This window comes from Macrobrachium nipponense, chromosome 7, assembly GCF_015104395.2.
Source record: "Macrobrachium nipponense isolate FS-2020 chromosome 7, ASM1510439v2, whole genome shotgun sequence".
NCBI classification, from domain to species: domain Eukaryota; kingdom Metazoa; phylum Arthropoda; class Malacostraca; order Decapoda; family Palaemonidae; genus Macrobrachium; species Macrobrachium nipponense.
Genome location: NC_061109.1, coordinates 115,039,100 through 115,059,972, shown reverse-complemented (window position 1 = coordinate 115,059,972; position 20,873 = coordinate 115,039,100). Strand labels below are relative to the sequence as shown.

Here is a 20,873-nt window from a genome sequence, read left to right as displayed (position 1 = left end):
AACTCTCTCTCAGGGTAATGTATGTGCATTTGAAATAATATTGCTATAAAGATTTATGAGGATGGATAGAACATTTTGTACAATATTTGAAATATTCATTAATTATTTTAAATATTGTACAACATGCTTTATCATAAAAAATCTTTACAGCAGTATCATTTCAAATACATACATTACCCTTACACAGAGAGCGAGAGAATATCATACACCTATTACAGTGGGGCATTGCTTAATTGCGGATCAGTAATCATGGAATCGGTCATTCACAGGTTTTTTATTGGACCGCTTCTCAGTCCATTAATCACCAACATACATGAAACAACTCAGATTATGATATTAACTGACAATAAAGGTAATAAAACTATTCTCACCTTATATATTATTGGCATATCTTCATAATAAATAGCCTATTCAAGGTATATGTATGACGTTCATTGGTAGGCTAAACCTAGTTGCAGTGCGATAACCACCAGCATACATGAACAGATTCACATTTTGATATTAACTGACAATAAAGGTAATAAAACCATTCTCACCTTATATATTATAGGCATATCTCTGAATTAAGTTCCATTCGGCAACTAAAAACAGTGATGATATTGGTAAAATGACATCAGTTTACTTTAAGAATGTAAACAAAACCAGAATGCAAATGGTAGATTGCTATGTTCATATCATAATACTATAATATGGTAATAATACATGCAATATGATTAGACACAGTAAAACAACAGTTTTATTAAAATTATCATTATTCTCAATACACAACTATTATTCAACTTTTGCTAATGGATATCTGTCAATGTTACAACCAAATCAGGCAACAGTCTCTCTCTAGAGAGAGAGAAAAACAGTTGATTGCTGACGTCATCTGCCATAAACTATCAAGCATTTATCGAGTTGTGTTTAAGTTGTCATTGCCGATATGCAATGGTGGTTTCCAAAGGTTTAAAATAAAAGACATTTTTTACTAATTTCTTCATGTTCATGGAAGATCTGAAGAAAGGAAAGAATCTCTCTCTCCTCTCTCTCTCTCTCTCTCTCTCTCTCTCTCGCTCTCTCTCTCTCTCTATCTCTCTCTCTCTCTCTCTCTCTCTCGGCGACGAAGCGTAAACGAAATACGTAAAAACCATTTTTTACTTTATTATTATTAATAGGTGTTAGTTTTTCCAGACCTCTGAGTCTCAAGTAGACTCTTCGCGGGCTGGTTTCTCAGGGATCAATCCTGAGAAGAAAAAAAAAAAAAAAAAAAAAAAAAAAAAAAAAAAAAAAAAAAAAATTAGACTTTTTCTGGGCTCAGCTCGTGTCGGCCTATGAAAGGATCCTTAATATCATTCTTTCTAGTAAAATTAACCTAAAATTACCAGAGAAAAACAAAATTAAGAAAATGTCAGTAAAAAACTGACTCGCTCACATCTTAAAAAGAAGTGTCGGTATGATAATAGGGGCGAGTGTGGAACACTACCACGAGACAATCACCAATTAGAACTTCCAATCAGAATCCCCCCAAGAGAGAGCTGATACCAACGGGCGATGCAGCCGCTACTACTACTACTAGAGGACCAGCCACGGACAGCAGCGCCCCTAGCGTTACATCCTTAATTTTTTAGCGCTAGCGTCAAGACGCAAAATTCCCTTGTGCTGTGATATTTCTGGATTTATCTCTATTTCTACCATGGAACGCTCTGCTATTGCCCAACGGCTAAGTTTAAGTAAACTCATAAGTAATATTTTACCTCTTTTTTATCTTCCGGGTACCTATATCCTCTTAATAGGTCATATAGGTTCGGACGGGTTGTCGTGGCGGCGCCATGCTGCCTCCCGTAAGAATTCCCGGTCCTCCATACTGGGACTTCTTATCTTATGGCTTACTATATTACGTTCATTGTTTTTACATCGAGTTTTAGCTAGTTCAGCCCTTCTACCATTTCTCTATGTTTGGTATTTAGGGCTATTATTATGATTATTCCGGCCCAGCATCCCGGCTCTTGCTCTTCATCGGCTATCGCTGGCTCCGAGTAGGCTTCTGTTTCTTGGAACAGTCTGCCTCCTCCTGGGCTTCTTTCTCTTTTACTAAAAGTGTTTTTCTTTTCCATCTTTTCGATGTATAATTTATTATATTTAGGGTGTTAGGCTAGCCTAGGTGCTTGTTCCTTGTATTGGTACAGCCTGGTTCACGTGGCCCTCTCCACGGTTGTGTTGCGCGCGGCCTAGGCCACTTGCGGTCACGTGTTACCATCGCACCTTACCCTACCCCCAGCCCTCCCCTTCTCGGTATAGGGAGGAGCTGGGGGACCCCTTGGTTGTCATGACAACCTCAGTTGCCTTTTTTCACTTCTTCTCTGAGGCGACCAGGGGTTCCTCCCAGCGGGGGTATAGGGCGACCACTCATGAGGTACCGGGTCTCCGTGCGGGTAGTCGGTGAGGCGGGGAGGAGTAGGCCATCCCTCCCCCCTCTCTCACTCCCGCCGTGTTACACCGAGACCTTCCTCCCCCCTCCCCAGTTGCTCAGCCACCTCCCTCGCTATACGAAAGGAGCCTTCCGTCGCAGCCGGGGCACCTTTGGTTATAGATTACTGGCTCCGCTAGCGGGCGGGGCGGGGCACCTCTAGTGGTCGGTTGCTTGCCTACTATATCCTTACATCTCTCCCCCGCTACGGAAGGGAGCTGCTTTCTTACCCGCGCACTCTTCTAGTAGACGGGCGGGAGGGAGGGAGGTTTGTATTATTATTATTTTAAGGATATACCCTAATTTTACAATGAATTGTGTAATATGATATTTTTATCTACCATCCCCGCCATTTTCCGTCGTGGTTTCCATTTACCACCACTCCTGGTTGGTTCCCTTTTGTGTCCCCGCCATCAGCGGAGCTATAGCCTAGAGCACACAACCAACCTAGTTACCACACGTATTTTGGCGGGGGCTCTGGTTTAATCTAACTTTATCGCTCCGGCACCAGCGGAGCAATCTGTTAGACTGTAAGTGTTTACCTGGTACTCATGTATCTTTCCACTTACAGGCTACCAACTGTCAGGTCCCAGCGTGCAACGCGACGTTGTAAACGACCCCTGCGGACACGATGAGTGCAGGTCTCACGCCCCCCACCCCGTGGCCACGTCATACAATGAGATGATCGTCTGGCACCAGAAGCCTGCGCCATTTGCTACGACCTGGTTGGTCAGCTGGGAGGATGGGGTAAGTCCGTTATAGACTTCCTTATCATTTTACTAACAACCCTTAGTCCATAAGTTTGTTAACCCCCGTTCCGCCACTGGAAGCTAATCTCGCTTTTCTTTCAGGCTACTGGTGTGAGGGAAGTCGCCCGCCTCGCCACCCATGAAAGCGGCTGGGTGGGCGGCTTCGGGAAAAGAACGCCGCCAAAAGGAAAGGGCCAGCCCTACATTATTCTGGATAAGAAGCTGGCCGTCCAGATCTTCCCGCGGGCAAGTCGACCGGTTACGTTGACCCCTTGTCCGCTAGCCCCTCTGATAGCCTCCATCCAGCAAGACCTCCAGCAATCCTTTGGGGTCGTAGCCTACCAGGAGTCGGTCCCGGACGTCGCTGCCTGGACCTTAACATCGAGCCTATGGCGGTAGGGGTGGATGATTGGTTGGTTGAGGTAGGTGTGTCGGGCGCCCAAGGTCTTTCCTTGGGTGCTCCTGGATCTTCTCCTGTCCCTTCTTCCAGTGCTTCATTCCAAGGCTTTGTGGGATCTGAGATCCCTACCCGCTCTCCCGCTCTCTCTGTACCCCCAAAGGTGAAGGGACAGAGAGAAACGAAGACTCTGGCCAAGACAACTTCGAAGAAGTCGTCTCGTGCTTCTTCGGCTAGGAAGTCGTCGACTTCCTACGCCGATGCGGTGAAAGCGAAGCCGAGCTCTTCTCACTCGAAGAGCTCCAGAAGGGCAAGGCTTCTAAGGGAGAAGGCCCCTCGCGCTCCCGCCGCAGCTTCCTAAGGAGGAGCTCGGGCGCTCACGCCGAGCCAGGCCCTCTCCCGCCTCCACCGCTCCCACTCCGGCTACGCCGGTAGGAGGAGCAGGGCCTAGCACCTTGATCCCTCTGCTTTCTCAGCAGTGGTGATGCACATGGTGGGCGAGCTGGTTGGCTCGCAAGTCTCCGCCCTGGGACGAGATTCGAGCAGATGTTCGCACAGTTGTCGAGCACTCTGTCTCAATCAGGCCAATCGATACCAAGACCTCTCTAACAGGGTTAGAGAAAATGAGGACCGAGTAGGCTGGGCTATCTCAGGTTCCTCTTTCAGTCTCCCCAGCGCCAAGCAACTGGGATTCTCCAACTCCCGCCATACGAATCTCTGCCAGCTTTCTCCATGGAGAAACCCATGGAGAGTAGCTGCCTACGCTCCTTTCAAGGATGGGATGATCTCTATCCCGGAGTGGGGGACTCGAAGGATTGAGGACTTCGAGTTTTACCCTCCAGGTCTGACGCAGCCTTTCATCGGTTTATGCTAAGCTGACCGTAACGGCTCTCACTAGGGAAGACAAGATCTCTAGAGAGTCGGTCCTATACAGTAGAGATCATGCTCAGCGGGAATGGGTTCACTGCCTTGAGGACTGGGAGTGTACGAATACTAAACTCCAGGCCTACAAGAGTCCCTTCACTATTTTCGCGACGGAAGAGGATGTTTCTCTTCTGTTCGCCACGAAATTAGTGGAGAAGTCCCTTCAGGCAGTCCTCAAGGATGAGCCCATCACAGTTGAGGGAGGCGGAGTCTACTTCTCCGCTTCTTCCCAGCTTTCGGAGAATTGTGGGAGAACTTGCCAGCTACGTTCACGCTGGGTAAGCTCAAACCCGGACTGCGCCATGGACCAGTTCGGCGAGAAGCTACCAAGACTGCCGGATTCCCTAATCCAGGCAGAGTTTGATGCGCGAACCAGGTTTGGCAGGTCCCTCAATTCCCTTATAATTACGGAAATGGCTGCCCTCTCTTATGCTACGGAACCGCTGTTCAAGATTTTGGCGAAATCTCAGTTCCAGACGGTACTAACGGACGCTTTTGACTTCTTCCAGGCTAGGAGGAACTGCCGAAAGCATGTTCTACAAGAATGTACTATTAGGCATGAGCCGAATAGACTCTTGGCCTCTAGCATGTGGGGAGCGGATCTCTTCCCAGAGTCCGCTGTCAACGAAGTACACCACGAAGCTGCTAGGCTCAACCAGAGCCTTAGAGCTAGGTGGGGTATTCCTCGAAGAGGAAAACAAGATTCCGTTCCCACTGCTGGTAAGAAACCGAAGAAGGCTGGTAAGAGGTTCCAGCCGTATCAGAAACACCAGCAACAGCAGCAATTTGTGCAGGCGGTCCCGGTTACCCAACAAGGACAACCTGCTAGTTCGAAGCAGAACCAGCCTATCCTCCTGTTGTCCCCTCAATCTCAGCCATCCACCTCCTACGCTATCTCGCCGGCCTTCAACCCTTCATATGAGGCTCAAGGCTACAAACAAGCCGAGAGGTAGGGCGAGAGGTTACTTTCGTCAGCGTGGCGCAGGAAGGGCGACAAGGAGCAGGCAGTTCAGAGGAGGGCGTGGTGGCCAACCCGCCCATCAGCAATGAGGCTCCCCAGGTAGGAGGGAGGCTGTTCTCTTCCGCCACAGGTGGGGGTTCAGCAATTGTGGGCACAGAGCATAGTGTCCAAAGGATTGGGCTGGAGTTGGATCAAAGATCCTCCTCCAATCAAATCATTCCACCAGATACCGTCAGAGGAATGACAGATTACGCGGAAGAACTCCTTCAGAAAGGAGCTATTGCGAGAGTCAAGCATCTAAAATTTCAAGGTCGCTTATTCAGCGTGCCAAAGAAAGGCTCAACAAAAAGAAGGGTAATCTTAGACTTGTCAAAGCTAAAACTCTTTCATTCGTTGCGACAAGTTCAAAATGCTTACCCTCTTGCAAGTAAGGACCGTACTTCCGCGTGAGCCGTCACATGCTCCATCGATCTTACAGACGCATACTATCATATCCCCTATAGCCAGGCACTTCCGCCCATTCCTAGGATTCAGACTAGGAAATCAAACATTCTCATTCAAAGTGATGCCCTTCGGTCTGAATGTAGCCCCCAGGGTATTCACAAAAATAGCAGAAGTGGTTGTACAACAATTGAGAGCTCAGGGAAATCATGGTAGCAGCATACCTCGACGATTGGTTGATCTGGGCACCAACAGTCGAGGAATGTCTCAAAGCCACCAAAAAGGTAGTTCACTTTCTGGAACATCTGGGGTTCCAGATAAACAAAACGAAGTCCAGACTTACTCCGGAATCTCGTTTTCAGTGGGCTAGGAATCCAATGGGATTTGTCTTCCACAATCTGTCAATTCCAGTGGCCAAACGGAAGGAAATAGCAAAATCTGTCAGGCAATTTCTCAAATGCAAACAAACGTCAAGGAGAAACCAGGAGAGAATCCTAGGATCCCTTCAGTTTGCTTCGGTAAACAGATATCCTTCTGAAGGCAACAAGGCTGAAAGATATAAATCGAATTTGGCGGTCAAGAGCAAACTCCAAATATCGAGACAAGTTGTCAGTAATTCCACAGATCCTCCGCAATCAACTACGGCCTTGGTCAAAAGTAAAGAACTTAGCCAAGAAAGTACCCTTCAATATCCCCTTCCAGTGTTAACCATTCACACGGATGCATCCCTGTCCGGGTGGGGAGGATACTCTCAATTCAAACAGGTTCAGGGGACTTGGTCAGTTCAATTTCGCCAGCTCCACATAAACGTGTTGGAAGCAATGGCAGTATTTCTTACTCTGAAGAGACTGCTTCCCCCGAAGAAGTCTCATCTAAGGCTAGTTTTGGACAGTGCAGTGGTAGTTCATTGCATCAACAGAGGAGGGTCCAAATCCAAGCATGTGAATCATGTCATGATAGCCATTTTTGCATTAGCAAACAAACACAAATGGCATCTGTCTGCCCACTCACCTGGCAGGAGTAAGGAATGTGATAGCAGACGCCCTGTCCCGGTCAGTTCCTCTGGAATCAGAGTGGTCCCTAGCGACGGGTCATTCCAGTGGGTAAGCCTGAGAGTCCCAGGCCTCCAAGTGGATCTCTTCGCCTCACAACGCGAACCACAAGCTCCCTTGCTATGTGCCCCCAACCTGGACCTCTGGCTTATGCCACGGACGCCCTGTCATTGGACTGGAATCAGTGAGGAGGTTTATGTTTTTCCTCCAGTGAATCTTCTCTTGAAAGTCCTAAGCAAACTAAGGTCTTTCAAAGGGATAGTAGCTCTGATTGCACCAGACGGCCCAAGAGCAACTGGTATCTCTTCTCGGAATTGGGTCTCCGACCTCAACGGATCCCCAATCCCAAGCTATCACAATCAGTACAAATGAGGACTGTGTTCGCTTCCTCAGGAATTCTCCAGACCCTAACTTTATGGACTTCATGAAGTTTGCGGCTAATAAAGATGCTGATATTGATCCACAGAATATTCTCTTCTAGAATCAGATAAGAGAGAGTCAAACATTAGACAATATGACTCAGCTGTTAAAAAATTAGCAATCTTTCTTGAGAGAATCGAAACACCACAACCATGACAGTTAATCTGGCTATATCCTTTTTCAGATCCTTGTTTGAAAAAGGTTTAGCAGCTAGCACTTTTACCACTCATAAATCAGCTTTGAAGAAAATCTTTCAAGTAGGTTTTCAGATAGATCTGACTGAATCTTATTTCACACGATCTATCCCCAAACGCCTGTGCTAGACTTAGACCTTCTCAGAGGCCTACTACAGTTTCATGGTTCTTAAATGATGTCCTCAAACTAGCTTCAGATACTGACAACTCATCTTGTACATTCATAATGCTCCTGAGGAAGACATTATTCCTATTAAGCCTAGCCTCAGGAGCGAGAATTTCAGAACTGTCGGCTCTATCCAGGGATGCGGGTCATGTGAATTCCTCCCATCAGGAGAAGTTCTACTTGCTCCGGATCGTAGCTTTTTAGCCAAAAATGAGGATCCTCTTGCAAGGTGGGCCTCCTTGGAAGGTTATCCCACTTCCACAGGATCCTTCTCTCTGCCCAGTATCAACTCTAGAGCCTTTCTATCTCGTACTTCTTCAAGATCCTCAGGTGCTCTCTTCATGAGAGAAAAAAGGTGGTACTTTGTCAGTAAAAAGTATTAGACAACAAATCCTTTACTTCATTAAACAAGCCAACCCTGAGTCATTCCCAAAAGCACATGATATCAGGGGAGTAGCCACCTCAATTAATTATTTTCAACATATGAACTTTGAGGATCTTAGAAAGTATACTGGATGGAAATCCCCAACAGTCTTTAAACGGCATTATTTAAAGTCCTTGGAATCTTTAAAGTTTTCAGCAGTAGCAGCGGGAAAACATTGTTTCCCCTGATACTGTATAGTAGTTGTAGTATAGATCCAGGTCTCCTTTCTACCTACATCATCCAACATGCCTCACCCTATCGCCAGGCTACTCGAATATCATAGCCTTAGCCGTTGAATCATATAGTGGATTGTCCTTATTTTTGCTAGGGACATCCACACTTGTACTGATAATGTACTTCAGTGTACCGTACCAGGGTACCCTATATTTTTGCCTAGGGATTATAGGACACAATGTGTTTGTATATATTTTGCCATACTTGTATTACCGATGGACTCAGTGTACCTACCCTTATTTTTTTATGCTAGGGTAGGACACAATGTGTTGGTATATATTTGCCATACTTGATTAATGATGGACTTCAGTGTACCTACCCATTATTTTTATGCTAGGGTAGGACACAATGAGTTTGTATATTTGTAAATATGTTAAGTAAATCCCTTTTTGTTTTATATTACATGCATCACTGTAATTTACTGTAATTACCATTTAAGTACTTTAAGATTACTAACGTTCTATTGTTTTACTGTTTAGTATAAGTTAGTTTAAGTGCTTAGTTTGTATGCTGTAATGATTTTACTTATATTATATCCATCATTTTACACTGCTTTTCATTGTTCCTTTTTCCCATGCTTGTCTGTTTCTTCATCCGGTACTCTTTCATAGGCCGACACGAGCTGAGCCCAGCAAAGGGATGTTTTTTGACGAAGGAAAAATCTATTTCTGGGTGATTGGCTCGTGTCGCCCTATGAAAACCCCCCCGTTTATGGTTTGTTTTACCCCCCCTTGCAGGACAAGATGTTTTAGATGTTTAGATTAAGGATGTCCGCTAGGGGCGCTGCTGTCCGTGGCGCGCCTCTAGTAGTAGTAGTAGCGGCTGCATCGCCGTTGGTATCAGCTCTCTCTTGGGGGATTCTGATTGGAAGTTCTAATTGGTGATTGTCTCGTGGTAGTGTTCCACACTCGCCCCTATTATCATACCGACACTTCTTTTTAAGAGTGAGCGAGTCAGTTTTACTGACATTTTCTTAATTTTGTTTTTCTCTGGTAATTTTTAGGTTAATTTACCTAGAAAGAATGATATTAAGGATCCTTTCATAGGGCGACAGAGCCAACACCAGAAATAGATTTTTCCTTCGTCAAAATCCCTTATTTGAGAAACCTGTCTTATTTAAAAAATTTATGATTTTATAATTGAAAAATCCCTGCTTTCCGCAAGAATATTTTTCATTTCCGAACTCCGCAGATAAATAGATCTTTGCTGGGTCCAATTTGGGCACTCAACAAGCAAATGCTGTACTGTCATGGGGTGTTTGACATCTGTTACATTTCACTCGGGTCAGCATGTGGTGTTGACATCAAGTGACCATGTGAGAATCTTGTGTGTCCTATACGTAGCCTTGCTAGGATCACCTATTTTGCTCTTTCCTCCTGTGAGGATGTCCTCCATGCATAGACTTCAGTTTTTATATTTTTAAGTTTATTTGTTGTTGGCACAGAAGGCCATCTTCTTTCCAATCCTGGTTAAATTAATGTTTTTAACTGATTTTACCCAGTCTGACACTGGGGCATATGAAATTGTTGGAGGGATAGTGCAGGCTAATTTGGCAGCAGAGTCTGCATATTCATTTCTTTTTTTTTATTCCCACGTGTCTGGGATCCAACCATATTTCCATTGATATTCCTGATTGGAGGAGTTGATGAATTTTATTTGAATTCCTGTACTATTTGGTTCCTGGTTTATACTGTCTATTGCATCTATAGCGCTACGTGAGTCACTGAAAAAACAGAGACACTTGCTTTTGCCTCAGATATCATATCTAGAGCCATCTGTATGGCTGTGACTTCAGCAGTAAATACTGACGATATTGAAGGTGGAGGCTTTTTTTACTTAACATATTTTTCGAATATGCAGATGCTCCTACTCAACATTATTTTTGGAGCCGTCTGTATATATCATAAATTTGTCGCCTTTTCTTCTAATGTGCTCCAAAGCATGTTGGCGGTACATTTCCGTACTTGTCATTTGTTTTTTGAGTAGGTAAGACAGGAGGTACATATCTTTACTCTATTTAAAATCCATGGTGGTGGCAATTCCATTGGTGGGTGAAAAATTGGATTCATATTATGCATGTTCATTATGTATCTAGCTCTTTTTGGGAAAGAGCTAGTACTATTAACTGCTGTTACTTGATTACAGTTTTGGAAGCAGTAAGTTGCAGGAGACGATCCTGCTTGCATTGAAAGACCTCTTTGTATTGTTATTAAATTACGGTGATGTTTTAAGGGCAAAAACACCTGCCTCCACCAAAAGTGAGTTGTTTGGTTTTGGGGGACGATCGGAAAGTCTCCTGTGCAGGCAATCGCACGCCTTCATGGTGCACTGCATCGAGAGATTTTAATGCAGATTCTGAGGCGGATGAATATATTGGACAGCAGTAATCTATTAGGATAAGACTGTTGCCATATATACATTAATAAAATGTCTCGCTTGCTCCCCAATTAGTGTGTGATAACTTTTTTAATATGGCAAGGGCTTTGATGCCCTTGGCTTTAATGTATTTGATGTGCTCTTTCCAATTTAAATGTTGATCAAATATTACTCCTAGATATCTTGATTTTTGTACAAAATTGTATTTCAGTGCTATAAAGATGCAGTTTGATTGTTTGGTTCTTCATCCACCTTTGTCTTTGTAGAAGACGATTGCTTTTGTTTTATCAGTTGAAATTTAAATCCAACTGAATTTGCCCAACTACATATATTTGAAATGGCAGTACTGAGAACTCTCTGAGCATGTCTCAGATTACTACTCGTATAGTAAATGACAAAGTCATCAACATATAAACTGTTTTTACACCACTTGGTAAATTTATAGTAATCGTCATTGATTGCTAAAGCAAACAATGTACAGCTCAAGACACTACCTTGAGGGATTCCTTCTTCCAGTTTATAGGTTACTGAGTAGGAATTTTCTACTCTTACTTGAAAAGTTCTGTTTGTTAAGAAGTTCTTAATAAATATTGGTAAGTGGCCTCTTAGTCCCTTGGAGTGGAGTTTTGCATGATGTTAGTTTCCATGTTGTATCGTATGCTTTTTCTATATAAAAAATATAGCTACTGTTAATTTCTTTTGTTCAAAGCCTTTTTTGATATGATCTTCTAAAGTGTTAAGGGATCTAGGGTTGATCTGCCAGCTATTGAACCAGATTGTGTTGGTGTTAAAATGGATTCTTTGGTTATTACATACGTTAATCGTGCATTAACCATTTTTTCTAAGATTTTGCATAGGCAACTTGTTAGAGATATCGGTCTATAATTGGATGGATTACTTGCATCCTTTCCTGGTTTGTTTATTGGAATAATTATGGCATGTTTCCATTTATCAGGAAAGACACGTTTTAGCCAGATACTATTGTAAAATTTTAATAAATATGATTTAGCTATAGGAGCTAATTTTTCTATCATTTCAAATGATATTTTATCATATCCTGGTGCAGAGGGATGACAAGAGTTGATGGCATTATCTAGTTCATCCATGTTAAAATATAGGTATATTCCAGGTCTTCAAGAGTTTCAAAATTGAGTATTATATTTTCTTTTTGTTTTCTGATACTTTGAAAAATGTGTATCTAGGCTGGAGTAAGCACTGATGTTTTTCAAAATGTTTCCCAATTATGTTTGATATTTCATAAGTATCATGGTATATTTTTCCATTAAATGTATTGCACTTCTTGGAGTCTTATATGTTTTCCATTGATTTTCCTTATCTTTTGCCAGACATCCCTTGTGGATGTGTTTGAAGATATGTTTGAGACATATTCCTTCCATGATGCGATTTTTTTCAGCTATTACCGTTTTTCTAAATTTGGCTGTATATTTGTTATATAGTGGTTTAATGTGGTTAATTGGTTATGTTTGTTATAACTATTTTGTTTAATATGTTTATACTATAGGGCATTTTGTTGAGTGATTTAAGGCGAGTTTTGAGTCTGTTTAGATTGCGACTCAATATATGTTTTATTTTACTTAATGTTGTTAATGTTGGATTCCACATGGGACAGGGGATTTTGTGGAATGTGTTTTGGGTTTTGGAATACTTTTATCTGCAGCATTTATTATGAAGTTTGAGAAGGATTCACATTGTGTATTGTGATCTTCATTTATGTGGGAATGGTGGTATGTTTTCGTGTGTATAGGAAATATTTTACCCAGTTAGCTTTTGGATATTATATCTTGTAGGTGGCAATATTTTGACATTACTTAAGTAGTTCAGAATGATTGGGAAATGGTCACTTGTGTATGAATCGTCTAGGACGTTCCATTCAAATTTCTCCGCTACATCATTTGAACATAATGAAATGTCAATTGAAGAAAAGGTTAGGTGTGTATTTGAAAAATATGTTGGAAACTTCGCTTTCATGAGACAATACAGATTGTGTTTCATTATAGTTTTCTCTATGTTGATTCCGGATGTGTCAGTGGGGTTATTAATATATAATGGATTATGTGCATTAAAATCTCCTACTATAAGTAGTGGTTCCTGTATACTTTTGCTAATAAGTTCACAGAAAAATCACTGAAATTTGCATGAAATTTTGGTTGGTTTTAATCATTAAATTACAAATATAATTTTACTTTTATCAGGCACATACAGTTTAATTGATGGTTATTTGATATGGCGCATAGATGGTATGTCAACAGTTCATATGTAATGCTATATGAACGTATATGGCTGTGCCTAATTTTCCACGTCAGTTGGTGAATAACAGGCAATTTTATAGTGTTGGATATTTGTAGGGTTACTTCCTATATGTTGTAGACATATGCACATTGGGTTGTGGTCTCGTATGATTCTTTGTAATTCACCCAGACGTAGTCGGTTAAGAGACCATTATATTCCATTGAATGATTTTATATTCCATTATTGGGAGGAATTGGTGTTAAATTCTGTAAATTGATTGCTGATTTTACTTTATCTCGTAGTTTATATGCATTTTGAATTTATTTGTGGTTTTTTAATTTTTTCGTTGTATTTTGTATTTTGCGGTTATTAGATTCTGCAGTTGTTTGTTTTTCATAGTTGAATATTAATAGTCCTATTTTGATTTTATAATTTCCTTCCTTTTTGTATTTTAAGGATTCAGAAACATTATTCGTTCTCAGTTGGTGTGTTTTAAAGGGCACCTCCTTAATTTGTTTGTAAAATTGGTCAATACAATTTCGTACTGTGTCCTCTGTCTTGGTAGTTAGTTGGTTATATGTACTTACAAAGCATTCATTACAACCACAAGATGAAGCATGTTTGGTAATGTTATTATTGGTTCAGAAGTTTTTGGTCTAGCTTTAGAAATTTCTGGTTTTGTAATTCTATTGTTCCTTTTCTGTAGTGATAAGGACTGTTGGTTTGAGGGTTATTTGTTTGTGTTGTTAATGGGATATTTCGGTCTTGTGGATTGGTTGGGGGGTGATAGTTATATTTTGGTTTGGTTTAATGGTATGATTTTCATTAGTATTATTGATGGAAATTGTAAAGAGTGATCTTTACTGTCCAGATGTTGGCTGTTTGATTGAGATTGAGGGTAATTGTGTATTTCCACTTGTGATGAGGTTAGTTAATATCTTTTTTAAAATGTTCTCCTGGTGTAGTTGGAGTCTCTCTGGATTGATTGTAATTTTCAATATTTACTTTTTTTCCCTTAGGTGGGGTTCTTTGCTAGAATTCTTTTCTTTTTGCCAGTTCGATTAATCATCATTATTAATTCTTCTTCCTATTGGAAGTTCTTTTCCATGGATAACTGAATCATCTATGTTGGTGGTGGTATTGGTTGTTGTAATATCACTTTTATTTTGGGTTTCAGTATTATTGGTATGAATCCAGTTTCCATGTTTTATACTATCTTGTTTGTCATTGTGCTGTTTGATGTCTTGATTTTTAGTCACATTTGAAAAGGTGGGGGTTTTGGATGGATGTTAAACGCCTCTTACTTTTAGCTCAAGTCTGGCTTCCATGACTGGACATTCCTGTCCTATTATTAACAACTGAATTTTGTTTTGGTTATATTGGTAAAATGAACACTCCTTAGATTTTGCGTGATGGGCTAGTCCACAATTAATACATTTTGATTGTTACAGTTCCAATTAGTGGTATGGTCATATGATGCACAGACTGCACATATAGCTTTATTACGGCATATTTTGTAGTGTGGTCCATACCTTGAGCACTGTGTACATGTAATGGTTTAGGAACAAAAAGGACGAACTTCTCTATTTTGTCCAAGAATTTTATTTAAATGGTAAGTCTTGGCCTGTAAATTTTATTTTGGCAATGTTGATATTTTTACTTTTATCTTTCCTACTTGAAATAGAGTATATTTCTAAATCGTGGATATTGTTATATCTCAATTTTAGGGAGTCTAGCAATAGTTGTTTTGAAGGAAGCTCCTGCTCGCTATTGGGTAGGATGACTGTACCCTGTACATAATTCAATGTTTCATGGCTTGTAATTATTACCTTTATATTATTATTTCTGTTATACTTAAAAAGGCAGTGGACTGCTTTTATTGGTTACTTGGATAAGCCATTCATTGTCCTTGATGTGTGCTCTTCCATGTCTTGTGTTGGATATATGTTAAGTAATTTGTTTCTAGCATCGCTGCTGAGATTTTGTTGTCAGCTTTGAGGACTAGAAATCTTGACCAATTATCTGGTCCAAAGAGGTCATCAAAATGTACCAATGTGGGATTAAGTCGGTAATTTTTGTTTCTTTTTGGTCCTTGTTTTATGTATGTTGCTTGTCTATTATGATTTTTATATTTTTCTGTATTGCTGAGAGGATTATTTGTCTCTAATCAGAATTATTGTTCATCATATATGGTTCCATTGTTACGATATTGGAGTTTACCAATTTATTTTTTATTTTTTGTTGTTCTTTGTTATTTATGCACTCTATTTGGTTTCTCTGCTGCTTACTTGGAACAGGGTGTTCCTTGTATCTTTTATAGTACTTTCACTACTTGTGGCAGTACCTAGGAAATCGGGAGTGACGTGCCAATGGTCATCAACTGTGCCGTAGTTTTTCCATCATGGGGCCCAGGGGTACTCAAATCATTTATTTCACAGTTCATAAATTTTGAGTTTTTACACACACACACACACACACACACACACACACACACACACACACACACACATTCAAATTCAAAAGAAAAGATATCATGGCCCTTCGCGAAGTTAAATTTTCTGCCAAAGGCACAAGTGAGAAAGGACTCCCAAATGTCCGCATCCCTACCCTACCCCAAAAGGGGATGGCATAACATGATTAGTATGGGCCCCAAGTGTAAGCAGAACCCGCTGCTAGGACTAAGAGTATTATGTTAATACAATTATCCCCATCCTAATCACATTATGGGCAAACTGGATAGAATGCCGAGAGTTCTATCCTAGAAACCAGGGGGGCCCCCCTGGAATCCGTGGTCCAGCTCCACAGAATAGTCCGCCTGAAAAACAGCGTCCGAACATTGTCGGGTAGATGATGGATCTACCACAGTTCTCACTATTTAGCTTCGGATTTAACTCCACGTTAAGCCATGATATGTTTTCTCATTTATTTGCTTTCAAAAATTTTGGCAAAAAATGGAAAGGTCCACATAAGTTTACTCGAAAATATATAATGTCATATGGGACTCTTGGGTTCGAACCTGGGAAGAGATTCCTGAGGTTCGAGAGCCCCTCACCACGTCAAGGTGGTCCCAAAATGAGGGGGATTTTTTTTTTTTTTTTTTTTTTTTTACCTTTATATTATCGTCATATCTTCATAATAAAAAGGCTATTCGTGGAATAATTTCATATCAGTGAAATCAACTTTTATCTCTGCGAAGCCAGCCAGCTGACAAAATGTACATACATATATGAAAATCAAATTAAGGTAGTGTTCACAGCAAGATTATGTTTCGAAATTGTAATCGTACCTACTAGTCATGGTAGTAATAATGTTTGGGAATATACGTAACATTCATTTAGAATGATCATAATGCACTCTGCATTGTTGGGTTTGTGGCACGATGAAAAAAACAAAAAGTTTTCCTTTTAGGCTACAATTTTTGAAAATCATGAATAGAATCGGCTTTGCGACTTCGTTTATTTTGATATTTTTAATGATATAATAACTATCATTTGTACTACTAACACGGATCTGTTGAGTCCAGTGTTACCAATTTTGCATTTTTAATGCTAGCTTTCATTTTCTTGAGGTAATTGGCAAGAAAATTTTCAATCCAGCATCTGGCAAGGAAACTTGCATTTGTTTTCAAATACTGTAGCTTACGTATTTTGACATCAAAACCTTGTAATGTTAAGTTTGATATTTCTTTTTATTCTACTGTTTGATATATCATGTAAGAAAAAGAACAAAATCTTGCAAAGCCATTTTCAGGAACTGAACAGAATAGGTTTCGAAATTATTAGGAATCATGTAACGTAATGTACAAGTACACTGTGTATGTTAGAATCATGTTTGAATCGAAAAAGAGAGCAATCGGTTGAAATTGGCTGGGTGTCATTGTTGTTTATGATGTGAATTTCTTAGCACTTTATGGAGCAAAATCTAGCAGGAAATTGCCATTCCCATTTGGCAACACTGGCCTGCCCACGTTTTATGTTGTTATTTGAAGTCGTGTTTGCCGCGTTCTTTAAATTGTACCCATATGAACGAGTTAATTATGTGGCATCCAAAAGCCCAGATTCTTTTACTCTCATGGGAAAGAAGCCTAAACGTCTGATGAAGGTTATTATGTGTAATATATTAACATGTGTTGTGAAGAAAAGAGGCCCACATGAGCATGCACATGTAGGCTTCTAGCTGTAATCCACAGGCTAGTAGGCTACATATGTACAGTAGCACGTATACTACATTATATTTTTAAGGCTAATGTTGTAAAATAACTTTGAAACTATCTTGAATTTAGTTTAAGGTGATAGTTGAAGACATATTTGGTGTTTGAACTAAAGTAGGCAGATATAAACATTGGAATAGTGGTCTTGGGTGGGTTAACTATTAAAGTAGGCAGTTTTTAGCAATTTTTGAGGGGAGTACCAGGATAACATGGGTATTTACTTATCAAGGGGGGTTCTGGGCCCTATCCCCCGCGATTATCAAGGCCCTACTGTATGCCCAGTTCAGAGCCCAACTTGGAATGAGCTTTATAGATATATAACTACATTATAAGTACAGTATGCTGCAAATAATTTTTATCATAAAAATCAGTATTTACACAATATGAAAAAATACAGTATAAAAAAAAGTAAATTAGGGATAAAAAGTGAATTAGTGATAATTTTACAAGGATTAATACTTCAATGCTATGAGAGAAAATGGTTCAAGTATACAGTACAAGGATAACTTGATTAGTTGTCAAACATTCTATAAGACAGATTTATTTAAATGTTTTGGGATGATTGTTTGGGTGTACTTTTGTTTGAAATTATATTAAATTGTTTTAGTATGATAATTTAAGGTAGATTTTTGTTTGAACTATCAAATTAAGCAGTGAAATGATAAAAATAGACAGTTATAAGCACTTACCTATGGGATACTGGGTATTTGAAGTTATAAGCCAGTTATAAGTATTTGTTAGAGGGGATTTTTGTATTTCCAGTGTTTTTGCATTTCTGCAGCAGGTTCTAGAGCCTAATACCGCGGAAAAGTGGGGGAGCACTTTACATGTGTGAAGAGCCATGCAAAAGATATTTGTTATTAGAATAATAAAGTATCTTTAACTGTGCAAGAAATTTGAATATGTATACTGTACCCTGTTGACATTTATGAGGAACAAATATGTAACAACTTTTCTTAATTTTTTACAACAAAATTTATTTAGAAATTAGAAAACAATATTGCTTATATTTTATGCTAATTTTCATGTTTATGTATATCTGAAACAAGAGACTGCTGTCAAAAATATTTCCCAAGTCATATTCCCCAATTTTTGTGTGCGTACAGTCTTATTAGTACTACTTGTTTCCACTCTCATTTTGTCAAAGAATTGCAACCATTCATCTTCAGAAAGCACCAGTCTTCATGTAGCAATTGATTAATCTTTAAGATTAGTTAGTAAGTATGCAATGTTATTAATGTATCTCATGACCCGTTACCCTTGAATGTGTGTTATGTTTTTCAGTATTTCAACTTGAAATTTTTAATTGCAGGATTATTATAGAAGTGGTAGAATGTTAGTGAAAACTTGCTGAAGCAATTGGTAGACTTGTTTTAGCAGGGAGAGAATTGACAAGACTAGCTGGGTTCACTTCTAGAGTTCAGGAGCTTATTACTGTCTGAGTGACCTGAATGCAGGAACATATCAACGAACGATGTTAGACAACAAACTCGAAAAATGGTAAGTAAAGAGATCAAATAATCTATCTTCTATCAGGATAAGAATTCTTTTAATGTGAGAGTGACTCTTTTAGCCAAATACCATTTGTTCATACAAATTAAAAACAAACTTTTTTCATACTGTCACAAGTCATTGCCTTACATACTTTTGCACTTTTCAGGTGCTGTGATGTAAGCCCTTGATTGCAAATTCAGGCAAAGTCATATGCGAAGATAATGTTATCGGTTTGAGAAGGTTCCATTGGTTACTCCGAATGGAGATGTGCTGGTAAAGGAACTAAACTTCGAGGTCCATGCTGGGCAGAATGTTTTAGTATGTGGGCCTAATGGTTGTGGAAAATCTTCACTCTTTAGGATTCTAGGAGGGGTAGGTATATCGTATGATAGATTGCAATTAAAATGATATACACAAAACAAATGCTTTATACAATAGATCTAGGGTTTCATTTTAACATGCTGAAAATTTATTGCCTCTGAATGATAAAAAATTTGCTAACATTGCCTTGTTAAAGCCAGAATGATTCACAGGAAGTGGCTAAAGAGGTCTGACAAGATTTTTTTGTTCTTTCGTTTTTTGAGAGGGAACTTGTGGTATTATTCTTTTAAACTTTTATTTACATCAGCTTTTTCATGTTACTTGACTGATTGTTGTGGGGTTTTCCTTCAGGGCAGTGCTGTACACAGATGTTCTGAACTTAAAACAACTGTACTTGAAAAAAATTGAGCAAACATATTGTATTAATTTCCTTTGCTTTTCAGCTCGGAATTAAGTGTTGAGATAATTTTTGCAGTTTGAATTGCATGTCTCAGAGTTTAGTCCTCTCAACTTCATTTCCATGTATTTAATAGTATTTCATAGAGTATTTATATACATGTAATATTAGGTCACAGATGCTGTTATGCATTTTTTGGGGGGTGAAATACCTCCTTATATTCAGTGGAAGGGTTGCTGTTTACATTTTTCAGTCTTAAAATTGAATTTAGATGTTTTGAAGGCACCTTATACACATCTTGTCTTTCAGCTTTGGCCAGTATTTGGAGGAAGTTTGACAAAGCCAAGTGCTGGTAAGCTGTTTTATATTCCACAAAGACCATACATGACTTTGGGAACTCTACGAGATCAGGTTAGTAATTTTTAGAGGTTGCACATTTAGTTAAAATTCTATATAATAATAATTCATTTCTGTATTGTATTGAAGCTCTTAGTCCTTTAGTCTATACATTTAATTATACCTTTATTCAGTATTGGAATAACTTCATTGTATATTGCATGAAGTCCTTACCACAAAATATAATTTTGGCTCTAAAATTTGTAATAGAATTAGTTTGTTCCGACACGGCATACAAACCTTCGGTCCTTTTACAATAGGAAGGTACTAGCGGCAGCTGGATAGGTCGTAAGCTTTCGAACAAGGGGTTCGGTAGTTAACTGCTTGTCCGACAGGCGCGCGCGCGCGACTGGGAGGTAAACAAACCACTTTTGCTTTCGGCCTGCTGGCGTGTAGACGTGTATCATCGCTCTCTGCCCGCTTCATCGTCGTTGCTTTCGCATGGTTGTGTTTTTCTTTTTCTATTTATCTAGTGAAACTGAATTGTAAGTACAATCATTTCATATTTATTTCTATTGAATTCAATTGTGAATTAAAGGATCTTGGTTTCTCCACGCCCTCCGATTACCCGAGTGCCGGACGAAGGCGTAAGTGCGGGAATTCAATTTTCCCAGAAATGATCCTGTATTGTGTATGCTCGGTGCCGAAGGGGGGGGGGGGGGGCGGGAGAGCGCTCGCTCCAAGCTATATTTTGGTTGGAAAAATGTGTAGATGAAATCGTAAGTAAGTGCTCTTTTCATTTATATTTTTTTGACCTGTATGCTCGTTGCCGAGCGAATGCGCTCGGCACGAAAAACTTATTCTGTATAGAAGTGGAATCGCAAGTACAGTATTTTTTTCATTTTCATCATATTTATTTTGATTGTAGCAATACTCATTTTGGATCAGTTTCCGCTCTTACCCGGAAATTAATCCTTCCCCTTTTATTTGAATGAAGTGAAATCGCAAGTACAGTTCTTTTTCATTTTCATACTTTTATGAGATTGCATTATTTACTTGGATCAATGTTTCCGCTATT

The 20,873-nt window shown here is 39.8% G+C and overlaps 2 protein-coding genes across 2 annotated transcripts in view; one reads left to right on the top strand and one right to left on the bottom strand.

Moving 5' to 3' along the window:
• The window catches only part of LOC135217158 (ATP-binding cassette sub-family D member 3-like), a gene marked incomplete in the record, with an annotated part of 176,909 nt that overhangs the window by 75,346 nt on the left and 80,690 nt on the right, over positions 1 to 20,873 (bottom strand).
• LOC135217425 (ATP-binding cassette sub-family D member 3-like) overlaps positions 1 to 20,873 on the top strand; it is a gene marked incomplete at its 3' end in the record, with an annotated part of 110,201 nt that overhangs the window by 47,682 nt on the left and 41,646 nt on the right. Inside the window, 6 exon segments of the mRNA XM_064253286.1 lie at positions 18,560 to 18,589; positions 18,591 to 18,681; positions 18,684 to 18,751; positions 18,908 to 18,968; positions 18,971 to 19,113; positions 19,769 to 19,870. Of these exon segments, the coding sequence (XP_064109356.1) occupies positions 18,560 to 18,589; positions 18,591 to 18,681; positions 18,684 to 18,751; positions 18,908 to 18,968; positions 18,971 to 19,113; positions 19,769 to 19,870 (495 nt within the window).